Source organism: Lutjanus erythropterus, chromosome 14 (assembly GCF_056507025.1).
Source record: "Lutjanus erythropterus isolate fLutEry1 chromosome 14, fLutEry1.hap2, whole genome shotgun sequence".
In the NCBI taxonomy this organism is placed as follows: Eukaryota; Metazoa; Chordata; class Actinopteri; order Lutjaniformes; family Lutjanidae; genus Lutjanus; species Lutjanus erythropterus.
Window position 1 is genome coordinate 24,321,535 of NC_139330.1, and position 25,048 is coordinate 24,346,582.

The following is a 25,048-nucleotide window of genomic DNA, read 5'->3' on the forward strand; positions in this document are numbered from 1 at the left end:
CCTCCTCCCAGCTGGACGTGCCTGGAACACCTCCCCTGGGAGGTGACCAGGTGGCGTCCTTACGAGCCCAAACCACCTCAACTGGCTCCTTTCTACACGGAGTAGCAGTGGCTCTACTCCGAGTCCCTCATGGATGACTAAGCTTCTCACCCTAGGATCCTAGGAACTTTCATATTTTGTTGATTTTGAAGGCCCCTCTGGACAAAAGCGGTAGCATTTCTACTGTAATAACCACAAAATATAATAAATACATATAAAGTCAAAACTAAAATTATCTAAATAAAAATCTCCCTCTACTTCATTTTAATTTAAAGTGCAACTTTGGCTGGAAAATTGTAAGCACAGGCTTTTTTTTTTATCTAATTACAAGGAAAATCCAACCTCGGGGCAGGCATTAAGAAGAACTTTGAATTTTGAACTTTGAATTTGATTTGTTGACAAATAAAAAGTTAGACTAACTTTACCGTTATTCCTAAAACACATACTCACTGAGTCAATGAACCAGCAATAAAATGTCTATAATTGTAAAGGATAAAAATCCAGAAGAAAACATTTATATATACTACAACAAATACCACATCTTGAATTCCCAGCATTCATCTTAGTACAGTAAAGCTTTGCTGCACTGAGCGACATAACAGTATAAAGTTTTCTGTACTTTGTGACAAGCGCTTGGCTGAAGGGGAATAACAGATGAAATTTGAAATGTCACTTTATTTAAGCTTTACATGTCTTGACACTCTCTCAACACACAGTATAGCTACTCTGGCTGTCATTGTGTTTGTGTGTGTTTGTGTGTGTGTGCTGTCAAGCCAAGAAAGCGTGTTTTTTTTTCTAATGGGGAAAAGGAATATTTGGACATTTTATCAATAGGCATTATTAAATCCTGCTTGCTTGAGCTAATCTTGGCGGACCGGAGCGAGGGGAAAGAGAGCGAGCGAGTGAGTGAGAGAGATAGACGCAGGAAGGGAGAGCGAGAGAGCAGTGATGTCTGCCCCATGAGGTGAAGAGAGACCGCCTGTAAGCCGCTTATTATATCGACTACCACCTTTTCTCTCTCCTCCTCTAACCCTCCCGCCCTCCCTCCACAGCTTTCTCTCGTTACCTCGCTCATTTTCTGTCTCCCTCTCGCGCTCGCTTTCTCCAACTCATTCTATATCCCCCCATTCAACAACTCCTTCATATAAACACACTCACACACAGACGCACACGTGCACACAAACACACACAGACGGCGCCAAGCCGAACCTTCTTGTTCAAAGCCAGAAGCAAAAAGCTGAAGTTTTATTCAAATGAATGTTTACTTTTTCTACTGCCAAGATGTGTGTGTTTGTGTGTGTTTGTGTGTGTGTGTGTTGAGAGACAGAGGGAAAATAGCACCAAGCATGCAAGTGTGTGTGTACATCAGTGTGTGTTACATGCACGGCAGAAGGAGAAGGGCTGACAGTAGGTGATAAGCCAGACAGGCCTGCACGCTGTGATTATCACCCACCGGACCCCCTGTCACACACACACACACACACACACACACACACACACACACACACACACACACTTGCATACACAGTGCCCAATGAGAGAGTGTGTTGCAAGGATTTAGGATAGACAGACGGACAGACAGACAAACAGAGACAGAGAAGCCTTGGATCACAGGCAAGGTGGAAAAACCACAAGAGAAGCAAATGAACACAGGCTGGAAAATACAATGCATCCAATTATGTTTGACTGAACGCTCATTGTTTTTATTTGGGTTTTATATCAATATTAAGGTTTTTTGATGTTGAGACACTGGAATCAAAGCACTCTGTCACACTGCAGATACTAGATAAATAAATGTCTGTCTCTGAAATGAATAAACATCAGTGAGTAACTGAGTCTTTAACCCTCCGTCTGTCTTTTTTTGTTTTAGGTGTGTGGCCCTCTGAAGAGGTGATGGCTCATTACTGCCTGAAGAAACGTCACATGTTCAAGTGAGTTCTGTCTCTCTTTTAAAGCTGCTCATTCCATTGTCAAAAGACTCAACAGTTTCAACAGTAATAATGCATTCACATGTTCCTCAGATGGCCCCCTGGGACTTTGGCACGTTCGTGAGCTTCTAAGTTGCATGTTGAAAAAACATGGATGCTACTAACTGAAGTAAAGGGAATGTTATATGCTGAGTCTGTATGTAGGCTACCTGACGTGTTATCAGGGTTAATACTAATAAATAATAGGGCCAAGTGATTTTGGATTTTTTTTCTGATACCAATGTCAAAGAGAAAAAAAAATCAGATATCAATATGTCAGCCAACATTCTTTATACAGAATATAGATTATCAACATACATTTTTTGCAATGATCCCTCAAAAATGGACAAAGATAAGTAATGGAGACAGGATACTCAACCTTTTACCAGTAAATGTGTAAACGTGAAGAAAATAGAGAAAATATAGATGTATATATTAAAGGTAGAATCGGTTGGATTAGTCTGAGCTGTTCATAAGCACACCTGAAAGATAAGTAGATTGTTAAGTCTCATTCCCACGATGTTAAATACTGATGTTTTGGGTTGAATCCAAAATGCAGCAAAATAATGAGAAAATAAGAAAATACAGGCAAAGGGGAGGATCTTTGCAGATACAACTACTTGTATGCCTTCAAACCTGAATTCAGAAAAAGGATCAAATATACATAAAATTGCCTGTAGCCTGTAAAGCTAACAACTAGAAACAATCTACATTATGTTTTGTTGAAAAAAAGTTAATAGGCATATATCAGAGAACATATATGTCAGTACCAATGATATAGCCGTGATAGGCCAATATCAGGCCAATAATACTGGTTGACCAGTATATTGGTTGGGCTGTAATAAACGTAATTTTTCTAACCAGTCTTGGTAACTCTGTGTGGACAGCAACTAACAGTTACAACCTAATACCATATTACAAATGACTACATGTGAACAAAAACTGATATGCAAAATGTTTGCATGTTCCTGCTTGTATGGCATCAACAGACAATCACTCTGCAACTTGTGTGTCAGACTTTCCCAGTTGTTGTTCTGACTTGAGGGGACATTCACCTGAATTTTCCCAGTTGGGAACGACTTTTTCCGATTGTTCCATCACATGAATGCAGGATAAAACAAGGACTAACAGCCGTGATTAATAACAGTGACCAGGATCAACAAGATTGTTTTTAAGGTTGTATTTAAGCATCAGTTCCGGTAGTCAGGGTACGTTTTTATTCTAATCCAGACAGTTAAGAGTTTTCATTTTCCTGTAACAGTTTGACATCAGTAAAATATTTACTGCTTAAATATTGGAACATTACTGTTTTGTTCACAAATGAGACACTCAGAAAAATATTTGGCAGCATGTAATCACTTTCTTTCTACCATGTTTGATTTCACGAGAAACCTGCTATATGACAGGAAATTGCTTTATGATACACATCAGGAAGAACAAACTTATTGCAAGGCAAAGCATTGCATTTGCTGTAATAACAGATCGTGGAACCACAGTAGAGACAGACTGTTGGAAAATCCTTTGAAAATATTTTTGCTCTTCAGTGAAATTAAAGAGAAAATTGAAAACACAAATCAGCAGCAGGGAGGTGGAGGTGGAGCAAGGTAAAGTAGCAGCATCCTTGGAAATGCTTACACACAGCTGTTTAACATTTTTTTCAAATGCAATTACACCAAAATGTGTCAATTCCTCTACATTTAGCCTGTTAATCGACTATATTTTGACAGTATTTCAAATTAATAAGCACATCAGCAGCAGCGCTTTCCTGAAAATGTCTGTAATTTAAATCGGTTCGACGTGCAGTAAATGCCTGGCACTCGTGTCATTGTGTGCCTTTCCATGCCACACCGTGTTGTTCTGTGTTGCTCTTTCCCCTGCTCTCGTCTGCTGAGCACTGGCCTGCCCTGCGGCACGGGGCTCAAAAGCACCCAGGCACCTTTGATTTCCACTCAAGGTGGAACGTCACCCTTTGATTTCCTGTTTTAACATTCAAGAGGCGGGAGGCGAGGAAGAGAGGGGTATTGATCAGAGCAGCATAGTGAAGGTCAGCGAGGGAGGGAGGGAGGCAGGGAGGGATGAAAGAGGACAGGGCTAGAGATGGAGGGGAAGGGGAGATGAAAGGAGGAAGAGGATGGAGAGAGGGGTTGAGTGAGCATGCAAGCTACATGACTCTGTGTGTGTGTGTGTGTGTGTGTGTGTGTGTGCATGTGTGTGTGTGAGTGTGTGTTTTCTCAGATTCCCGCTGATTGAGCTTGTGCTTCTCAATGTTCAGTATTCTGCTTTCAGGTTGATGGTTGAATTGATATTTCTTACCCTGCTGTGTTTAGTGAGTGTGTATGTGCATGTGTTTGTATGATAGCAAGTGTGTGTGTGTCTATTGCACAGTATCTGTGTGTGTGTGTGTGTGTGTGTGTGCACTCGTAATTGTTACTTCGTAGGGCCCTGTTGAAAGGAGCCCACCAACTGCATGGGGCCCACCGCAGTCGTGGGGCCCAAAATCGTGGACCCCACAACGGATTTTCATTTAAATCGTCTCAGAAGCCTCCCCTGACATGCCTCTTGCTTTTTTCTCACTTGGCCCACAAGGTAGCAAAATGTGGAAATGTGTGTAAAAAGTGTGTAAAAATTTTTTGCTCTGGAGCGCCCTCTGGGTCTTGGTCCCCGGTACAGCTGCAGATACACACTTCCGGAAGTGTGTAACATTTGAGCCAATGAAATCTCGCCCCAATTCTCGCGTGATATACAGAATCTCGCGTGATTTGCATCGGTATACAGACTCAGAAGCAACTTTTAAATGGATACAAGAGGTAGGTTTATTTTTTATTTAATTTTGTTAATGAAGTCATTTTTAAAATCAATTTATTAATTGTTTATTAATAGTTTACCCCTAAGGATAAACAAAGTACCATTTTATGTAATGCTAGCTAATTTGAGCTATTGCAGCATGTAGCTAATGTTAGCTACATATTGCTAACCGCTAATCTTAGCCACAGATGGCTAGGTGAAGTTTTCACCTAGATAGAGGTGGCCAGTCTGTTACTCTGTCACTCTGTCATACTATGTGGTGGACTCGAATAGGGCCTTCACATGATAAGAAATTTGTCTCGGCCTCACGGACATTTAGGGTGCAGAGAGTAGCACAGTGTTACAACCGCTACGGCCTGTCTGCCAGGTATACAAACAGCTGAGCTACCTTTAGCTCTGGAAGTAACTAAGTTCATAAATTATATGATTCACAAATTTTATAACCCAGTCTGACTGTTTACATTTCGCCATGCATTACATTTACTGGCGAGATCATATTCTGCTTTTAATGTTGTTAAAATTTGGGGAACCCTGAAACGCTTTTCTTCGATCGTATCTGAAGGGGAACCCTTGATTTGCGAAGTTCTCGCGAGATTTTTCAATGCAACGTCGTTCCTTCATTGAGACTATAAAATGATTACTCGCGAGATCTTCCGCCGTTCTGGGGTTCCCTTCAAGACTTGACCATCAGACACTGTCTCCTCTGTTTGTGTCACTTCGACACACCTGCGGTAACTTCTGCCCGCATCGTGACATTCAGCTGTTATGTCATTGGTTGCGCTTTGAAAGGTCAGTAACAAACGAGGTGAAAGTTCAGCGGTCAGTGGCAGATCCAAGCGGTGCGCCACGCCGAGGGTAGCTGTGCCACTTGGTCGGGAGACACTGCTCTCTCCATAGGAAAACAATAGGACAGGAAACGCAAAATGTTGTTACTGCTGATCATGTGTTGGGGCCTTCTAATTAATTAATTGGGATTTGGTGTATGTGACACATAGAATTATATTGTTAGGTATCAGAAGGTACCCGGAGTAGTTCTATAATCGTGCTTTGTGATAACGTCACTGACGTCATACGCCGGCGCCACAGGTGAATCCGATATGGCTGCCACCACAACATCGTGCGCCAGTAATCTCGTTACTTTGCAGCCGGCTGTGAAGCCGGTGAGATCGCATTAGGTTGCAGTGGTGTGTGGATATATGCCGCGTGCCGTGGTTGGTAAGTAAAATAACGTCATTGATCGTCAAAACATATGTACCTGCAGCAGGACGTCAGTCGGCTCAGAAAAGCTCCGTGACTCATGTATGTCAGAATAATATGCGATGCAGTTCTAGTATTCTTCACTCTCTAACTGCATGTTGATCTATCAGCTGTTAAACTTGTGTCTGTGAACTTTATTTGTCTTGTATTTGGCAGATCTGTGAGCCATTTTTAGCTCAGAGAGATTCTTGCTTGCTGACTTGGAAAGTTTCCCCTAGTATAGTGCTGTAACTTTAATACTAGATCATATAGAGCTTGTTTTAATAATGTCACGTTTAAAGAAACTCAAAGGCTTTAAAATGATTCTATGAAGTGTGTTTAAAAGTTACGTTTTTTTTTTTTTTGTCATGTGTTAGGAAAAACTTGCATTTGCATGCACATTGAGCAGCATGTAATTATTCATTATTGTCAGTCTACATATATTTCCTTATTTTTAGTTGTTTACAAAGTAATTTAATATGCAGTGTATAAGTGACAAGTGCAAATTTTATATTGTGAGGCTTAGAATATTTGTGTCAGGTGAAAGGCTTAATAAGTGTGAATGTCTTTTTTGGTTTTCACCGTGCTGTCAGTGATGCTGCTCATCATAAAGCCACCTGTTAGATCCTCTCTGTTGTCATAATTTTTGCCAGTGGCTGCTACATTGTTTATTTCATAGTTTACCTTTCAAAGACTGCATATCATTTGCTTCCATGGACCATTAATTGTTTGACAAAAACCCAAAGCAGTTACAAATATTTAAGTTCTTTGAAAGAGTTGAGCACATCACAATTTTCTTATCTGTGTAAATAAATGGAGGCTTTGAAGCTACCATTAATTACACTGAATTTGAAATTGTGTTTTAGAAAAATACACTGAAAAACAGTACGTATAGCAGACTAAGCAAAATATAGTAGAGCTATACTTATACAGTATATATCTAGTATAATAGGTTGTGAACTTAAGAGGGCTGACTGAGGCATGAAACTCTCAGGCTGAAAATGATTCCCAAAAGCCATATATCTTGTACATTACATGTTTGTGTGATCTGAATAGATTTGATGTCAATTTTATTATTATTGTTATTATTATTATTATTGTTATTATTATTATTATTATTAGTAGTAGTAGTAGTAGTAGTAATAGTAGTAGTAGTATTTTTATTGGTGAAGAGAGCCAACTCTGTGGTGGGTCTGGAGCTGGACAGTCTAGAGCCAGTGGGTGAGAGGATGGTGAAGGAGAAGATCAGAGTTATACTGGTCAATCCCTCTCACCCCCTCTGTGGTGAACTGTGGCAGCTGGGCTCTTTCAGTCAGTGGCTGATAAAACTGTGTACTGAGTAAGACGGAACGTTTTGGACGCTCTCCTCCCAGGCCGTCTCCTCCCAATAACAAGGACATTACAATTAATATAGTGTCTTTCTCATGCTCTGAACTTACAGTTTTTTATTAATTTATTCTACTATATTATTTTTATTCTTAAGTTGCTGCAGATCATGAATTTCCTCCATGGGCATTAATAAAGGAATCTGAATTTTTATTATTATTTTTATTATTATTATCTTTGTGGTCCTTATGGTCGTATAATTATTTATACTTTAAGGGGATACTGCAGCATACATATTCTGATAGCCCAGGTTACACTGGAAAAAAAGATGTGTAACTTGATTGTGCATTACAGGACTGAGGTTATACTACCAGTAACCCAAAAACAGCAAAATTTAGCTTTGACCTCAGAGGTTTGAGGTTGGGAGAGGTTGGTTTCTCATGTTCGATGCTTGTGTAATGATTTTAAAATTATTTTCACAGAAACATAATGTTCAAAAGGAGGACAAGGATACGGCCTGTTGATGATGCAGCCTCATATATTTTGTCTTCGAGGGACAAGAAAGGGTTTATGGAACAATTTATTGATAATAACAAAGGTACAAAGATGTCCTTTTAAGGGCAGAATATCACACAAGTGCATATCTCACTACTATTCATTTACATACACATAAGGAATAAATATTTAGGCTATATGTCAGAAACAGAAATGTGTTGACAGAGAACTGCCTTTAATCCTTATCTTTGTAGTTGAAAAATTTTACAAGACTATATTGTCATTTCCAAAGAGGAAAGGTTAAGTTGACTCAATCTCCTAATCAAATGTAACGAATGAATGTAAATAACTTATGTGCCTTCATAGGGAGAGGAGTGTTTGCTACCCAGCCCATCGAAGCAGGTGCTTTTGTCTTGGAGTACAGGGGTGAACTCCTATCAGTGGAAGAATGCCAGTCAAGACACTACTCAGAGATTGAGAGTACATTTCTGTTTGAATTTGAATGGCAGAAACGTAACTTGTGGTAAGTACATGAAGATAAATATTTTGTAGAGATCAGGGAAATAAAAGTTAAAATGAATGAATGAATGAAAACAGGAATAATCTTGTAATCACACATCCTAGGTGGTCTGCAGCAGTTAATGCTGTGAATCAGTTTTTGTTTTTAACTTGATCTGACGCTGATGAGTGAAGTCTGTAGCTAATGATAAGAGCTCTTCTGATCTGGATCAGGCTGGATCACACTACACAGTTAGATGTGATGATATATACACTTGGTGTAATTTGATATTTTAGTAGTACAAAGTGTAATGGTCAATTTTCTTATACCTTATTACCAGTATCGATGCTTCCAGAGAAGATGGATCCCTTGGAAGATTAGTGAATGACAACCACAAATCTCCAAACTGTGTCATGAAGAAGATCGTAGTAAACAACAGGCCACATTTGTGCCTATTTGCTGTGGAGAATATAGATGTAGGAACTGAAATAGATTACAACTATGGTGATTCAAAGTGGCCATGGCGTCAAAAGGTGAGTTGTTTACAATATATACAATATACACCGATGCATTATATTACAAAAATGTGCCAATAAGTGCAGCTAGTTATCTTTCAGATATATAGCTACAGTATTGGCTCTTATGTTTTATGTGAATTGCAGGTGACAGACAAGCAGACTGATGCTGTGGCAGCAGAGAAGGAGGGATTCTCTATGGATCGGACTTCCTCTGAAGATTCAAGGAGTGATGAGGCTAAAACACAGGTAATGTTGACACTGAATTCATGTACTATTAATGTTAACTCTGCACTAAATAGTTGAATTACCAAGATCCATACGGGAGGGCCCCACAAGGGCCAGACTAGAAACATATGTGTGTGAGGTGACTTGAAAGATGTTTGTTAAATCAGCCCTGTTCTCAACATCACACACACATATATGTTTCTAGTTTAGTCCTTATGGGGCCCTCTCGTCTGGATCTGACTGTCAGTGATTTTACATCTACTTAGCAACACCTTACAATATTTAAACTCAAGTTATTACAGCTGTAATTTTATACTTTCTGAACTGTTGCATGTTTACAAAGGGAATTTTGAACAGAATCCACTGCACTTCCTAGAAAAGACTATACCATGCACCTAGCTTTAATGTATATGCTGTTTCAGACATGGTTTTCTTGTGAGCTAATTGTTGTCACTTATGGATATGCTCCCATAACTTGAATATTATCAACTGCCAATGAATTCTTATGTTTTATGTGAATTGCAGGTGACAGACAAGCAGACTGATGCTGTGGCAGCAGAGACGGAGGGATTCTCTATGGATCGGACTTCCTCTGAAGATTCAAGGAGTGATGAGGCTAAAACACAGGTAATGTTGACACTGAATTCATGTACTATTTATGTTAACTCTGCACTAAATAGTTGAATTACCAAGATCCATACGGGAGGGCCCCACAAGGGCCAGACTAGAAACATATGTGTGTGAGGTGACTTGAAAGATGTTTCTTAAATCAGCCCTGTTCTCAACATCACACACACATATATGTTTCTAGTTTAGTCCTTATGGGGCCCTCTCGTCTGGATCTGACTGTCAGTGATTTTACATCTACTTAGCAACACCTTACAATATTTAAACTCAAGTTATTACAGCTGTAATTTTATACTTTCTGACCTGTTGCATGTTTACAAAGGGAATTTTGAACAGAATCCACTGCACTTCCTAGAAAAGACTATGCCATGCACCTAGCTTTAATGTATATGCTGTTTCAGACATGGTTTTCTTGTGAGCTAATTGTTGTCACTTATGGATATGCTCCCATAACTTGAATATTATCAACTGCCAATGAATTCTTATGTTTTATGTGAATTGCAGGTGACAGACAAGCAGGCTGATGCTGTGGCAGCAGAGACGGAGGGATTCTCTATGGATCGGACTTCCTCTGAAGATTCAAGGAGTGATGGGGCTAAAACACAGGTAATGTTGACACTGAATTCATGTACTATTTATGTTAACTCTGCACTAAATAGTTGAATTACCAAGATCCATACGGGAGGGCCCCACAAGGGCCAGACTAGAAACATATGTGTGTGAGGTGACTTGAAAGATGTTTGTTAAATCAGCCCTGTTCTCAACATCACACACACATATATGTTTCTAGTTTAGTCCTTATGGGGCCCTCTCGTCTGGATCTGACTGTCAGTGATTTTACATCTACTTAGCAACACCTTACAATATTTAAACTCAAGTTATTACAGCTGTAATTTTATACTTTCTGACCTGTTGCATGTTTACAAAGGGAATTTTGAACAGAATCCACTGCACTTCCTAGAAAAGACTATACCATGCACCTAGCTTTAATGTATATGCTGTTTCAGACATGGTTTTCTTGTGAGCTAATTGTTGTCATTTATGGATATGCTCCCATAACTTGAATATTATCAACTGCCAATGAATTCTTATGTTTTATCTGAATTGCAGGTGACAGACAAGCAGGCTGATGCTGTGGCAGCAGAGACGGAGGGATTCTCTATGGATCGGACTTCCTCTGAAGATTCAAGGAGTGATGAGGCTAAAACACAGGTAATGTTGACACTGAATTCATGTACTATTAATGTTAACTCTGCACTAAATAGTTGAATTACCAAGATCCATACGGGAGGGCCCCACAAGGGCCAGACTAGAAACATATGTGTGTGAGGTGACTTGAGAGATGTTTCTTAAATCAGCCCTGTTCTCAACATCACACACACATATATGTTTCTAGTTTAGTCCTTATGGGGCCCTCTCGTCTGGATCTGACTGTCAGTGATTTTACATCTACTTAGCAACACCTTACAATATTTAAACTCAAGTTATTACAGCTGTAATTTTATACTTTCTGACCTGTTGCATGTTTACAAAGGGAATTTTGAACAGAATCCACTGCACTTCCTAGAAAAGACTATACCATGCACCTAGCTTTAATGTATATGCTGTTTCAGACATGGTTTTCATGTGAGCTAATTGTTGTCATTTATGGATATGCTCCCATAACTTGAATATTATCAACTGCCAATGAATTCTTATGTTTTATCTGAATTGCAGGTGACAGACAAGCAGACTGATGCTGTGGCAGCAGAGACGGAGGGATTCTCTATGGATCGGACTTCCTCTGAAGATTCAAGGAGTGATGAGGCTAAAACACAGGTAATGTTGACACTGAATTCATGTACTATTAATGTTAACTCTGCACTAAATAGTTGAATTACCAAGATCCATACGGGAGGGCCCCACAAGGGCCAGACTAGAAACATATGTGTGTGAGGTGACTTGAAAGATGTTTGTTAAATCAGCCCTGTTCTCAACATCACACACACATATATGTTTCTAGTTTAGTCCTTATGGGGCCCTCTCGTCTGGATCCGACTGTCAGTGATTTTACATCAACTTAGCAATAGACTTGCACCGATTTCAACTTTCTTGGCCGATTCCGATTTCCGATTTTTGAGAGGTCTGACCTACCGATTCCGATTTTGGTCGGTTCCGATTTTCAGTCTTTCTAAGAACTGTAATTGACAGCATTCACAAACATTTTTGCAACTTTTCTTGTAAATGTGTTCATAATAAGACACTGACTATTAAATATTCATTTAATACTACCTCCAAAATCATCCAGATTACAACCAGGCCTTATTATATTTTTTAATGAAATGGGTGAATTGGGTGAACGTGATCTCGCGAGATCATCTCGCGGGATTTAGCGGGACGCGATTTCACGTGATCTTTTGTGGAAGCGGATGTAAACAAACCGGAGACTAACGCGGTGCAACAGTTTGAAGTAAAACTTTGCCGTGAGAAAAACAGACACAGAAGTTAAAGGAGTCTGGATGAGAAAATGTTTGAGGAGACACATCAACACAGGTTGTTTATTCTTCAGCCAGAACAGGAGGTGAGATTTTAACTGTCCCTCTGTGAACAGCAGTCTGTTGCTAGCTTGCTAGCATTAGCCTGAAGTGCGAGAGAGTTTACGGCTGTTCTGCGTCATTGTCAGCTGCTCTGTCTCGTTGTAGACTGTCTGTCTTCTCTTTATCTTGTTCTTGGAATCTGTCTCTGACACCAGCTTCAAGCAGACGTGTCTGAGTGTGTGTAGCTGTTATCAGCACTGTGTTGACGTCACGGTCAGTTTGTCTGCTGCACGCATGACGTGACCATCGTGCAGAACATGTGTGTGACAATGACGGGCACAGAACCGGATTTGTGACGCTGACCGGCCGGTCACCGGTCAAGGCCAGTCACGTGAAAACCGGCCCGATTCCGAGCATTGCCGATTAATCGGTGCAAGTCTACTTGGCAACACCTTACAATATTTAAACTCAAGTTATTACAGCTGTAATTTTATACTTTCTGACCTGTTGCATGTTTACAAAGGGAATTTTGAACAGAATCCACTGCACTTCCTAGAAAAGACTATACCATGCACCTAGCTTTAATGTATATGCTGTTTCAGACATGGTTTTCTTGTGAGCTAATTGTTGTCATTTATGGATATGCTCCCATAACTTGAATATTATCAACTGCCAATGAATTCTTATGTTTTATCTGAATTGCAGGTGACAGACAAGCAGACTGATGCTGTGGCAGCAGAGACGGAGGGATTCTCTATGGATCTGACTTCCTCTGAAGATTCAAGGAGTGATGGGGCTAAAACACAGGTAATGTTGACACTGAATTCATGTACTATTAATGTTAACTCTGCACTAAATAGTTGAATTACCAAGATCCATACGGGAGGGCCCCACAAGGGCCAGACTAGAAACATATGTGTGTGAGGTGACTTGAGAGATGTTTCTTAAATCAGCCCTGTTCTCAACATCACACACACATATATGTTTCTAGTTTAGTCCTTATGGGGCCCTCTCGTCTGGATCCGACTGTCAGTGATTTTACATCTACTTAGCAACACCTTACAATATTTAAACTCAAGTTATTACAGCTGTAATTTTATACTTTCTGAACTGTTGCATGTTTACAAAGGGAATTTTGAACAGAATCCACTGCACTTCCTAGAAAAGACTATACCATGCACCTAGCTTTAATGTATATGCTGTTTCAGACATGGTTTTCTTGTGAGCTAATTGTTGTCACTTATGGATATGCTCCCATAACTTGAATATTATCAACTGCCAATGAATTCTTATGTTTTATGTGAATTGCAGGTGACAGACAAGCAGGCTGATGCTGTGGCAGCAGAGACGGAGGGATTCTCTATGGATCTGACTTCCTCTGAAGATTCAAGGAGTGATGAGGCTAAAACACAGGTAATGTTGACACTGAATTCATGTACTATTTATGTTAACTCTGCACTAAATAGTTGAATTACCACGATTCACATGAGAGATGACATATTTTAGTAATTATTATCAATAGTATTTTCAATGTGATCCATTGCAGCACTTCAGAGGTTGTTGTAACACTCTTTGAGACCTCTAGGAGAGACCACATGCACTTGTCTTCAAGTTACATGCTGTTTCAGAAACAGTTTTAATGTGATCTAACTTTGGTAACTTGTGTTTAGGTGTGTGCTGTCAGAGGGTTTTCCTTAGTGGATTATCCTGACACTGATGAAACTGATGAAGACTGTTTGAAAGACCAACCTCTGTCTGCACACTGTGATGTAAGTTGTTCAAAAGCTGAGGACAGAAAACATTCTTCTGTGTCTCAGATACATCTATTACACAGCAAAATATTAATAGACCTGTGATACAAAAATCCTTCCCTTGTCATTGATTTTCATAGCATCTATGAAAGTGGCTTACCATACCTTGACACAACTCCCTTTTGCAGATGGATAGAACACCAGAGTTTTCTGATCCTCTGTATGATTCCACCGAGAGTATAGTGGAAGAAACTGATAAAGAAGATCCTATAAAAGACACTTCGAGTCTGCAATCAGATGATGAACTTGTTCCAAAGTTGAGAAGGACAAAAAGCATTCTGGTATGTCTCTAACACTTTTAATATCAATAACTGGTACATAGGCCATTTCCTCCTAAATCATTCCTTCGCAATTGATTTTAATAGGATGTGAACAAAAATGGATAGTCATACCTTGACATAACTTCCTTTTTACAGATGGATAGAGTACCAAATGTTTCTGATGCTCTCTACGATTCAAGTGATGACAGTGTAGAGGGTCCTTCCACTTCTCTGTCTGAAATGGCTTCACAAAGGCCAAGGAGAGAGTGTTGCCGTCAAGTAAGCTTCTTTTTTGCTTCTTCATGTTATCACTTAAAGGGTAGAGCCACCAAACTCAACACCATGTTCACTAAGTAGTGCCAATGATACATATAGATAATGTAGATAGTAGTTTTTATGACTTGCTCTAAATTTGACAAATTCATCTAGTCTTGAATGTTACTTCCCTTACTCTAACATAACGTAACAGTAATTCCTTCTAATTTGATGGAGTACTTTTAATTTCATTTAGCCCTGTAAATGTACATCATTCCAACAGGCAGTAGACAGTTAAGAGTGAAGTCAGTTTTGGTCTTACTTATCTTAGTAACCTGCAGGTTGAGTTGTTAATTTAGGTCTTTTTTGTCTTCTAAAGACTCAAATGAGTCTTGTAGGATCAGATGACTCAAGTGTAGATAGCGAAGAGGAGTATATTCCAAATCCCAAGGACGAAGGCACAGACAGTGACAGCAGCTTGGAATTACATATTACATCTAACAGTCAGAGAAGACGCAAGTCTTCCAGTCAGAGCAGCTTCAAGTCTTCCAGTCAGAGCAGCTTCAAGTCTACCAGTCAGAGCAGCGTCAAGTCTACCAGTCAGAGCAGCGTCAAGTCTACCAGTCAGAGCAGCGTCAAGTCTACCAGTCAGAGCAGCGTCAAGTCTACCAGTCAGAGCAGCGTCAAGTCTACCAGTCAGAGCAGCGTCAAGTCTTCCAGTCAGAGCCAACTCAAGTCCAGTCAGAGCAGAAGCTTTGAAACAAGCCATGATTCCACACAGAGTTTTCCTGATATCAGAGATGATGTGCATGAAGAGGAAATGGTGCAGGCACATACTGACATGGAGGCGAGTGTTTCAAATCCCTCTGAAGAGGAGGCAACTGTCTTTGTCAACCCAGTTTTGAAGAAGGAGGATGGTTCAAGAAAATACAACAAGAAACATCACTGCTTGTATTGTGGACAGGTAGTTCAGAAAATGTCAAGACACTTGTTTCGTAAACACAATGATAAGGTTGATGTTGCAAAAGCATTTAGTTTTCCAAAGAACTCAAAAGAAAGGCATCTGCAATTAGAGTATATCCGAAATAAGGGGAACTTCGAACATAATGTAGAAGTTTTAGAGAGCCAGAGAGGAAAACTTATCCCATGCAAGCAACCAAAAAAAAAGACTGAAGGACAGGAATTTATGCATTGTGTGCACTGCTATGGCTTGTTCACAAGAAGAGTGATGTGGCGACATTTTCAGCTCTGCAAATTCAAGCCTCAGGACAAGACTTCCAAACCAGGTAAAAGAAGAGTCCAAGCATTGTGTGCTTTTGCTGAACCTGCTCCAAGTGGATTTAGTGATGCATACTGGAAGTTCTTAAATGATATGAATCAAGACAAGATTGCAATTGCTATTAAGAAAGACCACTGCATCCTAGAGTATGGTTACAGACTGTTCAGGAAGAATGAGCGAGTAGTCAGCCAACATCAATATATTCGACAAAAACTGAGAGAACTTGGCAGACTGGTACTTACAGCAAAAAAGGTTATACCTGTGAAGACTATCAAAGACCTCATAAAACCTGAAAACTATGGCCATGTTGTCACTGCTGCAAGATGCCTAGCTGGCTTCAGTGATGAAACTGGCCAATATGAATGTCCATCTCTTGCTCGCAAAGTTGGGCACAGCTTGCTGTCTTTGGCCATGTTTATTAAGTCTGAAGGACTGAAGCTGAAAGACAAAGAAACTGTTCAAAATGCTGAGGAGTTTGCACAGCTATACCAAGAAAGTTGGAAATTTGACATCGCAAGCCAAGCATTAACTCAACTTGACCAGTCCAAGTGGAACGCACCTCAACTCCTACCATTCACACAGGATGTCCAAAATCTTCATTCTCTTTTGTGTGACAAACAGCAAGAACACTTGAATGCCCTGAAAGAAGAGGCTTCATCCTCAAACTGGAGAGACCTTGCTAAAGTGACCCTGGCACAAGTTATACTTTTCAACCGCCGGAGAGAAGGAGAAGTATCCAGAATGCCCTTGTCTGCATACTTATCAAGAGACACATCAGAAACACATGAAGACGTTAACCTCGCCCTTACAGCACTCGAGCAGAAGCTTTGCAAGCATTTCGTCCGAGTAACCATAGTAGGCAAGAGAGGAAGGAAAGTTCCTGTTCTCCTCACCCCACTCATGAAGGAATCACTTGATACTCTGATAGAGAAGCGAGAAGAATGTGGAGTACTGAATGAAAATGGATTCTTGTTTGCATTGCCACATTCTGTCCACTACCTCAGGGGCTCTGACTGCATAAGGCAGTTTGTGAACGAATGTGATGATATCAAAAATCCCAAAGCACTAACCTCCACAAAACTCAGGAAACACATTGCTACCCTCTCAACCGTTCTGAATCTCAAAACTACAGAACTTGACCAGCTGGCAGATTTCCTTGGGCATAACATCGATGTCCACAGAAAGCACTACCGCCTTCCAGAGGGCACCCTCCAGCTGGCCAAAATAAGCAAAGTTCTCCTGGCATTGGAACAGGGACGGCTTGGAGAATATAAAGGGAAGAGTCTGGATGAAATTCACATTGATCTGAACGGTATAAGTCCTATTATATTTTAATGTAAGAAAAAGTGAAAAAAGGAATTGTCTGGCTATAAATCTGACTCTCCAAGAATATAAGTATTTGACCTTAATTAACATACTGGTGAAGAAGGTGACTTTATAGTTGTTAGTTTGACAATACCTACACAATTTGATTTCATCTGTTTATATTATAAGCCTTGCTGTGTATGTAGTACTTTTAGGTTCTATTGATTATCAGAGGTTGATCACAAGAATTTCAGCTTTCCACCTCATTCATACTCTTGTCAATTACTATTTTAGAGACTCTCAATGTGGAGGGATGTTCACAAGAGGACATGGAAGGTATGTGTTTGTGATTGTTTTTAATTGGTTATGAATAATTAGGACCACTGCATGTGCATTTTGTTTAGGTTTCTCCACCTACTGACCATTTTTGGGAACACACAATTGGTCAATTAATTTTTTAAGTGGGGGGTGTATTTGTCATGTTTTTAGCCATGGAAAACTGTCAGGTACTCCATATTAATGGGAATTATTGTCAATTCACAGTGGTTTCCAGTTAAAAGAAAAAAGCCTTTGGACTCCCCACTAACTTTAACCTCCATGACAGTGTTTATATCTTTGTTATGCTTTAACTGTAATTAGAGTTTTGACCTGTTTCAGCAAAGATTCAAAAGTGTATTGGGACTACATTACATTACAACCATTTAGCATATGCTTTTACACAAAAAGCTTACAGAGTAGGGGTTAAGTTTATTACTCAAGGATACTTGTGAACTAGGGACTTTCTGGTAGAATGATAGAACCACTAACTGCTAAGCCATCCTCTTGCCCTGACTAACAAACCACTGTGCTTAAATGGAAGGGGAAAAATAAGTACTTTCATATTGTTTCCATAGTTCTACTATACAGTGGGAGCTAGACAGTCCATACTTTACCTGTATACCTGTATGCAGAACCAGACTAATGCACCAGTGGTAGTGCATCAGCTTGAGAGTATCTCACACACACATCCGTTGTGATAGATGGCAAGTCTAAAACACAGAGTATGCTTGTGAGGATGCTCATCCAGGTCATGGAATGTGTTCGAATTCAGCCTAGGCAACTGGACTGGAAAAAAGGTAAGATGTTTCGTCTCTCATCCAAAAAGCTTCTTCAGTTCTGACTGGCTTGTGGGGAACTGCTTATATATTGTTTATATACCTGCAGCTCCCCACCAGCTGGTCAGAACTGAAGAAGCCTCTTGGATGACAGGCAAACACAACCTTTTTTAAGAAGTCCAGTTGCCTATACTTATCGTGAACATACAGCAAGTATGAGTTAAAACTGAAAGATCCTATCAAGACAATCAAATACCTTAAAGCCCTAACAGAGGAACTCCCTGTATTTATGTTTAAATTGCATTCTGGCACAGCACACCAAGCCATAATTGTGAAATGGAGGAAAAGGACAAATGTTCATGCTATTCACATATTTATTTACATGCTACCAACAACTGAGATAGGACAATGCAAACAGGAGATTCCTCTGTGTAGTTTGAGCATGTGCAGTAAGCGCATACGCCACATGCCACAGTGCTAGGAACTGTTTTTTGAAAACTTTAACTACTGAAAACACGCGAGAAATGTGACATGTCAAGTGTAGACGTTTTATCACACAACCTTCAGGACTCTCATATATTTGGTTTTGAACTAAAAGATTATAGAATCTTTTAGTTCAAATTATGGTTGCCATATTTTATACTTGCTGCCTATGCAATGGTGTAGTGTGCAATATCTCCAGGTGATGTGGCACCTGTGTTCCTGTGGCTCTGCATGAATTGGTGGGATTTCAGCCTGTGCCCTCAACCACTATATTGTAGATCTATAGAAACAATATGAAATTACTCTTAACTGTTGTTGTTTATTTTTAAGAGATACCCATGGCATATACTACGTTCTATTATTTTATAAAATCTATATTTCTAATTTCTGCAAATTGATTACTGTCACAGTGACAAGAAAATATATGCATGATAAAAATCCCAATTCTTCACTGGCAGGTTCTTTATATTTTAAGTGAATATACCTGCCTTTCATATTTGTATAACCTATTTTTTGTACTTAGGATCTAGTATGCCGGAACCACAAGAGTCGGAAGAAGAGGTCAGTGTGACATCCCTGCAAGAATGTACTTCCACAGAGGATCCCCCAAACCAGAGGAAATCCACAAAAAGGAGAGGTGGGCTTATCAAATCAATTCAATTGAAATTTCTTTATTTTTTATTTTCCACAAGGAACTTTTTTTGTATTGTAAAGACAAATATGACAACCATCAACATGACACTTACTGCTAAGATTAAAATGTACACTTACTATTACAACAGTCCTAGGAGCAGTAGTGGTGTAGTAATAATAATAACAACAATAATCATAATAGTAGTTGTTTCCTTTGATACCTTAGATTCCTTAGATAGAGATAGACATGGGCACAAAACTAGATGTGGCCCTTTCTTTGGTACAGGGACCTATATCACAAGCAGGAGGCCTTCTCCTTGCTGTCTGTCTCAGTGGTTCCTCTTCCTGTTGGCAGAGAGTGGTGTGTAAACAATAATAACTAAATGTCTGTGATAGATATCAAGGTCTGAAGGATATGGACAACAGTATAATGTTTAAGGAGCAATATGACAAAATAATTTCAACTGTTTTACACCAAACTGTATGCATGTACACTAGGGGTGTGTATCTCACTGACTGAGACGATTTTGATAAGTATCTCGATACATGCTCAACAATACAATATGTCTTATAAATCTTTAAATCTCCAATGATTTGGTTCGATATGATTCAGCTCTGTCATGATACGATACGATGCAGTACAAGACAATGCAGTGTGTCAGTCTTTACATTTTGATTCAATTAATGCTGCATTTGTAGAGTGCAAAGTTGCAAAAAACAAACTAAATATAGTAACAGTAGAGACAGAGAGTCTCATGTGTAAATGAGATCCTGTAGTCTAAATGATAATCTGTGAACAAACTTTAAAACTGTTTAAAATGTGAGTATTTGTGCAGTAAGATGATGAGCTGCTGTGTTTCATATTCAGAGTGCTGTGGTTTTGATTATTGTGGAGGAACAGTGAAGTGTTACCTGCTCTCACAGTGACATGACGTCTCTGTGGTCAGACTCGTGTCTCTGTTCTCTGCTGTCAGACATGTTTTACATAAATGACCTGCAGCAGCGTTTCTCATCTTTCTTAGAACGCACAAACTTGCTCTACACTTGAGTGTTATGAAAGTTTGGTGGTGCGACGTGGTACAGTGTCACTTCTGTTGCTGTTTTCAGCACTGTCTGTTTTAAGTAAATGAAGAGGAGACACAGGAGAGGGAGGAGGGAGCGCTTGTTTTTGTGATGGCAGCAGCAGGCATCCAGTGAGAGTGGTGCAGGCAGGGACAGGAGGAGAGAGAAGAGGGAGGAAAGTTACAGCAGCACTTCCCTGATGCCAAAAATGAAACACATGCACGTCCTAATGAGATGTATCGATACGCGAGTGTTGCATCGATTTGTTTCCGATGTTCGATGTTGATGTTCATTTTTTTTACCGATATAGGCCGTCTGAACCGATGCACTCGTATCTTACACATTAAAGTCCGATGCATCAAATGCATGAGTGAATCATTACACCCCTAATGTACACACATAACCACACCCCATGGTTTTACCACTGTTTTAGAGTCCTGGTCTAGTCTGAGAGGTACTCCACAGCCATCTAAACACATTCCAGTATCGCCACTTATCATCAACTCTCATCAACAGTCTCTGTGATGCGGATGAAATTTTCTTCCTTGTATCCATGTTGATATCTTAGGTTTGCCAGGAGTTCAAGTTTATTTCACAGCAATCTCACACAGGCAAACTTTATCAAGGGAAGCAGTGGATATGTTTGCTTACTGCTGGCTTTTTTGAGCCTGTACAGTACTTGTGGCTCGCTTCTTCTTTACTCTTGAGTTGCCATTAGGTCTGCATGTTTTTGTATAATTCGATCATTAAATCAAAACATAGTGTTTTAAATGGGTATTCTCTTTTTAGCTGCATTACTATCTCCTTTGTATATTGGATAATCTCACCTCCTCCTGGTCTTACAGGTTTAGTTGGGACTAGCCACAGGAGCCAAACACTCCTGTGTTTAACCATACCCAGTAACTGGTTAGAAAAAGAAAAAAACAGGTTGAATCACAGAACAATCAAAACGACACTCCACCTGTCACCATTACAACACCAACAAGATTTAAAAGAATAAAGCAGAATGAGGATATAAGTGTTTCCCATTCATCTTGACAAGACACATATGCCTTACAACAAATTCTAATACTTTATCAAATCTATCCTCTTAATCACTGCAAATGGATTGCTGTCACAATCTGTCTTTCATATTTGTCTAACCTATTTTTTGTACTTAGGATCTAGTATGCCGAAACCACAAGAATTGGAAGAAGAGGTCAGTGTGACATCCCTGCAAGAATGTACTTCCACAGAGGATCCCCCAAACCAGAGGAAATCCACAAAAAGGAGAGGTGGGCTTATCAAATCAATTCAATTGAAATTTCTTTATTTTTTATTTTCCACAAGGAACTTTTTTTGTATTGTAAAGACAAATATGACAACCATCAACATGACACTTACTGCTAAGATTAAAATGTACACTTACTATTACAACAGTCCTAGGAGCAGTAGTGGTGTAGTAATAATAATAACAACAATAATCATAATAGTAGTTGTTTCCTTTGATACCTTAGATTCCTTAGATAGAGATAGACATGGGCACAAAACTAGATGTGGCCCTTTCTTTGGTACAGGGACCTATATCACAAGCAGGAGGCCTTCTCCTTGCTGTCTGTCTCAGTGGTTCCTCTTCCTGTTGGCAGAGAGTGGTGTGTAAACAATAATAACTAAATGTCTGTGATAGATATCAAGGTCTGAAGGATATGGACAACAGTATAATGTTTAAGGAGCAATATGACAAAATAATTTCAACTGTTTTACACCAAACTGTATGCATGTACACTAGGGGTGTGTATCTCACTGACTGAGACGATTTTGATAAGTATCTCGATACATGCTCAACAATACAATATGTCTTATAAATCTTTAAATCTCCAATGATTTGGTTCGATACGATTCAGCTCTGTCATGATACGATACGATGCAGTACAAGACAATGCAGTGTGTCAGTCTTTACATTTTGATTCAATTAATGCTGCATTTGTAGAGTGCAAAGTTGCAAAAAACAAACTAAATATAGTAACAGTAGAGACAGAGTGTCTCATGTGTAAATGAGATCCTGTAGTCTAAATGATAATCTGTGAACAAACTTTAAAACTGTTTAAAATGTGAGTATTTGTGCAGTAAGATGATGAGCTGCTGTGTTTCATATTCAGAGTGCTGTGGTTTTGATTATTGTGGAGGAACAGTGAAGTGTTACCTGCTCTCACAGTGACATGACGTCTCTGTGGTCAGACTCGTGTCTCTGTTCTCTGCTGTCAGACATGTTTTACATAAATGACCTGCAGCAGCGTTTCTCATCTTTCTTAGAACGCACAAACTTGCTCTACACTTGAGTGTTATGAAAGTTTGGTGGTGCGACGTGGTACAGTGTCACTTCTGTTGCTGTTTTCAGCACTGTCTGTTTTAAGTAAATGAAGAGGAGACACAGGAGAGGGAGGAGGGAGCGCTTGTTTTTGTGATGGCAGCAGCAGGCATCCAGTGAGAGTGGTGCAGGCAGGGACAGGAGGAGAGAGAAGAGGGAGGAAAGTTACAGCAGCAGCTCCCTGATGCCAAAAATGAAACACATGCACGTCCTAATGAGATGTATCGATACGCGAGTGTTGCATCGATTTGTTTCCGATGTTCGATGTTGATGTTCATTTTTTTTACCGATATAGGCCGTCTGAACCGATGCACTCGTATCTTACACATTAAAGTCCGATGCATCAAATGCATGAGTGAATCATTACACCCCTAATGTACACACATAACCACACCCCATGGTTTTACCACTGTTTTAGAGTCCTGGTCTAGTCTGAGAGGTACTCCACAGCCATCTAAACACATTCCAGTATCGCCACTTATCATCAACTCTCATCAACAGTCTCTGTGATGCGGATGAAATTTTCTTCCTTGTATCCATGTTGATATCTTAGGTTTGCCAGGAGTTCAAGTTTATTTCACAGCAATCTCACACAGGCAAACTTTATCAAGGGAAGCAGTGGATATGTTTGCTTACTGCTGGCTTTTTTGAGCCTGTACAGTACTTGTGGCTCGCTTCTTCTTTACTCTTGAGTTGCCATTAGGTCTGCATGTTTTTGTATAATTCGATCATTAAATCAAAACATAGTGTTTTAAATGGGTATTCTCTTTTTAGCTGCATTACTATCTCCTTTGTATATTGGATAATCTCACCTCCTCCTGGTCTTACAGGTTTAGTTGGGACTAGCCACAGGAGCCAAACACTCCTGTGTTTAACCATACCCAGTAACTGGTTAGAAAAAGAAAAAAACAGGTTGAATCACAGAACAATCAAAACGACACTCCACCTGTCACCATTACAACACCAACAAGATTTAAAAGAATAAAGCAGAATGAGGATATAAGTGTTTCCCATTCATCTTGACAAGACACATATGCCTTACAACAAATTCTAATACTTTATCAAATCTATCCTCTTAATCACTGCAAATGGATTGCTGTCACAATCTGTCTTTCATATTTGTCTAACCTATTTTTTGTACTTAGGATCTAGTATGCCGAAACCACAAGAATTGGAAGAAGAGGTCAGTGTGACATCCCTGCAAGAATGTACTTCCACAGAGGATCCCCCAAACCAGAGGAAATCTACAAAAAAGAGAGGTAGGCTTATCAAAGCCAGTGCTGCAATAGATGACCTATGTGAACAGTCCAATAGGGTTTCAGTTCCAATTAAGATTTAAATTTGTTAAACATATAAGGCGTTCTCTTTATGCCTACTTAGGTAAACAAGCTGCAGTCAAGAGAACCTGGACACCAGAGGAATGTGCTGCAGTGGAGAGACATTTAAGAAAATGCATTGTTACAAACCAAGTTCCAGGAAAGGTGGACTGTGAGCGCTGCATCACTGCAGAACCCGAAGCCCTGAGACACAGAGACTGGAGAGCAGTAAAATATTACATAAAAAATCGGATTTCTGCCTCTCGAAGAAAAATACAATGAAAGTACTTCACACACACAAACACAGAAACTTAGAATAAGAGTAAGGTGATGTTAATAGATGTGTTCTGTATTCATTCCTTTGTTTTCTTGTCTATAAAGGCAGATTTAGTTAAGAAAAATGCTGCTCATTTTTATTTTAAGTGGTGTTTACAATTTTATACTGTTCAGCTCAATGTTGATGTGAGGTTATGACAGTCAAGATGCCTGACACATTTTCTTGTTTGTTTTTTTCTTGATGCAGATGTAGTCTGGCCATAACTTTTTTCTTGGAATTGAAATATAAAGAAGTTCACGCTCGTTGAAAACAAAGCATGTCCTAAGTTTATTTTATGCAGTGTTTTGTGTAAATTATTACTGATGATTAGCCCTAGAAAGAACTAAATAGAATTTATTTGGAAAAGTCTCTTTGGTTCGGTAAGTGCTGGGCAGGAGGTCATTATTTTAGTACCAGGATGAAGAGGATGTAAGTTAGATAGTTAGGTAATCAGTGACAAACCATTTAGCCATTAATATCTTCAGATAGTAATGTTGGTCCACGCTGAGATATAAAAACTAGAAACAAATGTGTGTGTGTGGCAGTGGACCTCACAAGTTCGGAATGGTAAAAATGGAGCCCCACAAGTAGCTAAAAAAACTGGTGTGGAGAAAAAAGTATTGAATTCTCTTAA

The 25,048-nt window shown here is 39.5% G+C and overlaps 1 protein-coding gene and 1 pseudogene across 1 annotated transcript in view; both read left to right on the forward strand.

Annotated features, from left to right (window-relative positions):
• The window catches only part of camkmt (calmodulin-lysine N-methyltransferase), a 152,803-nt gene that overhangs the window by 90,654 nt on the left and 37,101 nt on the right, over window positions 1-25,048 (forward strand). Inside the window, exon 4 of the mRNA XM_084735321.1 lies at window positions 1,910-1,970. Within this exon, the coding sequence (XP_084591447.1) occupies window positions 1,910-1,970 (61 nt within the window). The remainder of the gene's footprint in view (window positions 1-1,909; window positions 1,971-25,048) is intronic.
• Window positions 7,863-24,380, forward strand: LOC146315610 (uncharacterized; annotated as a pseudogene).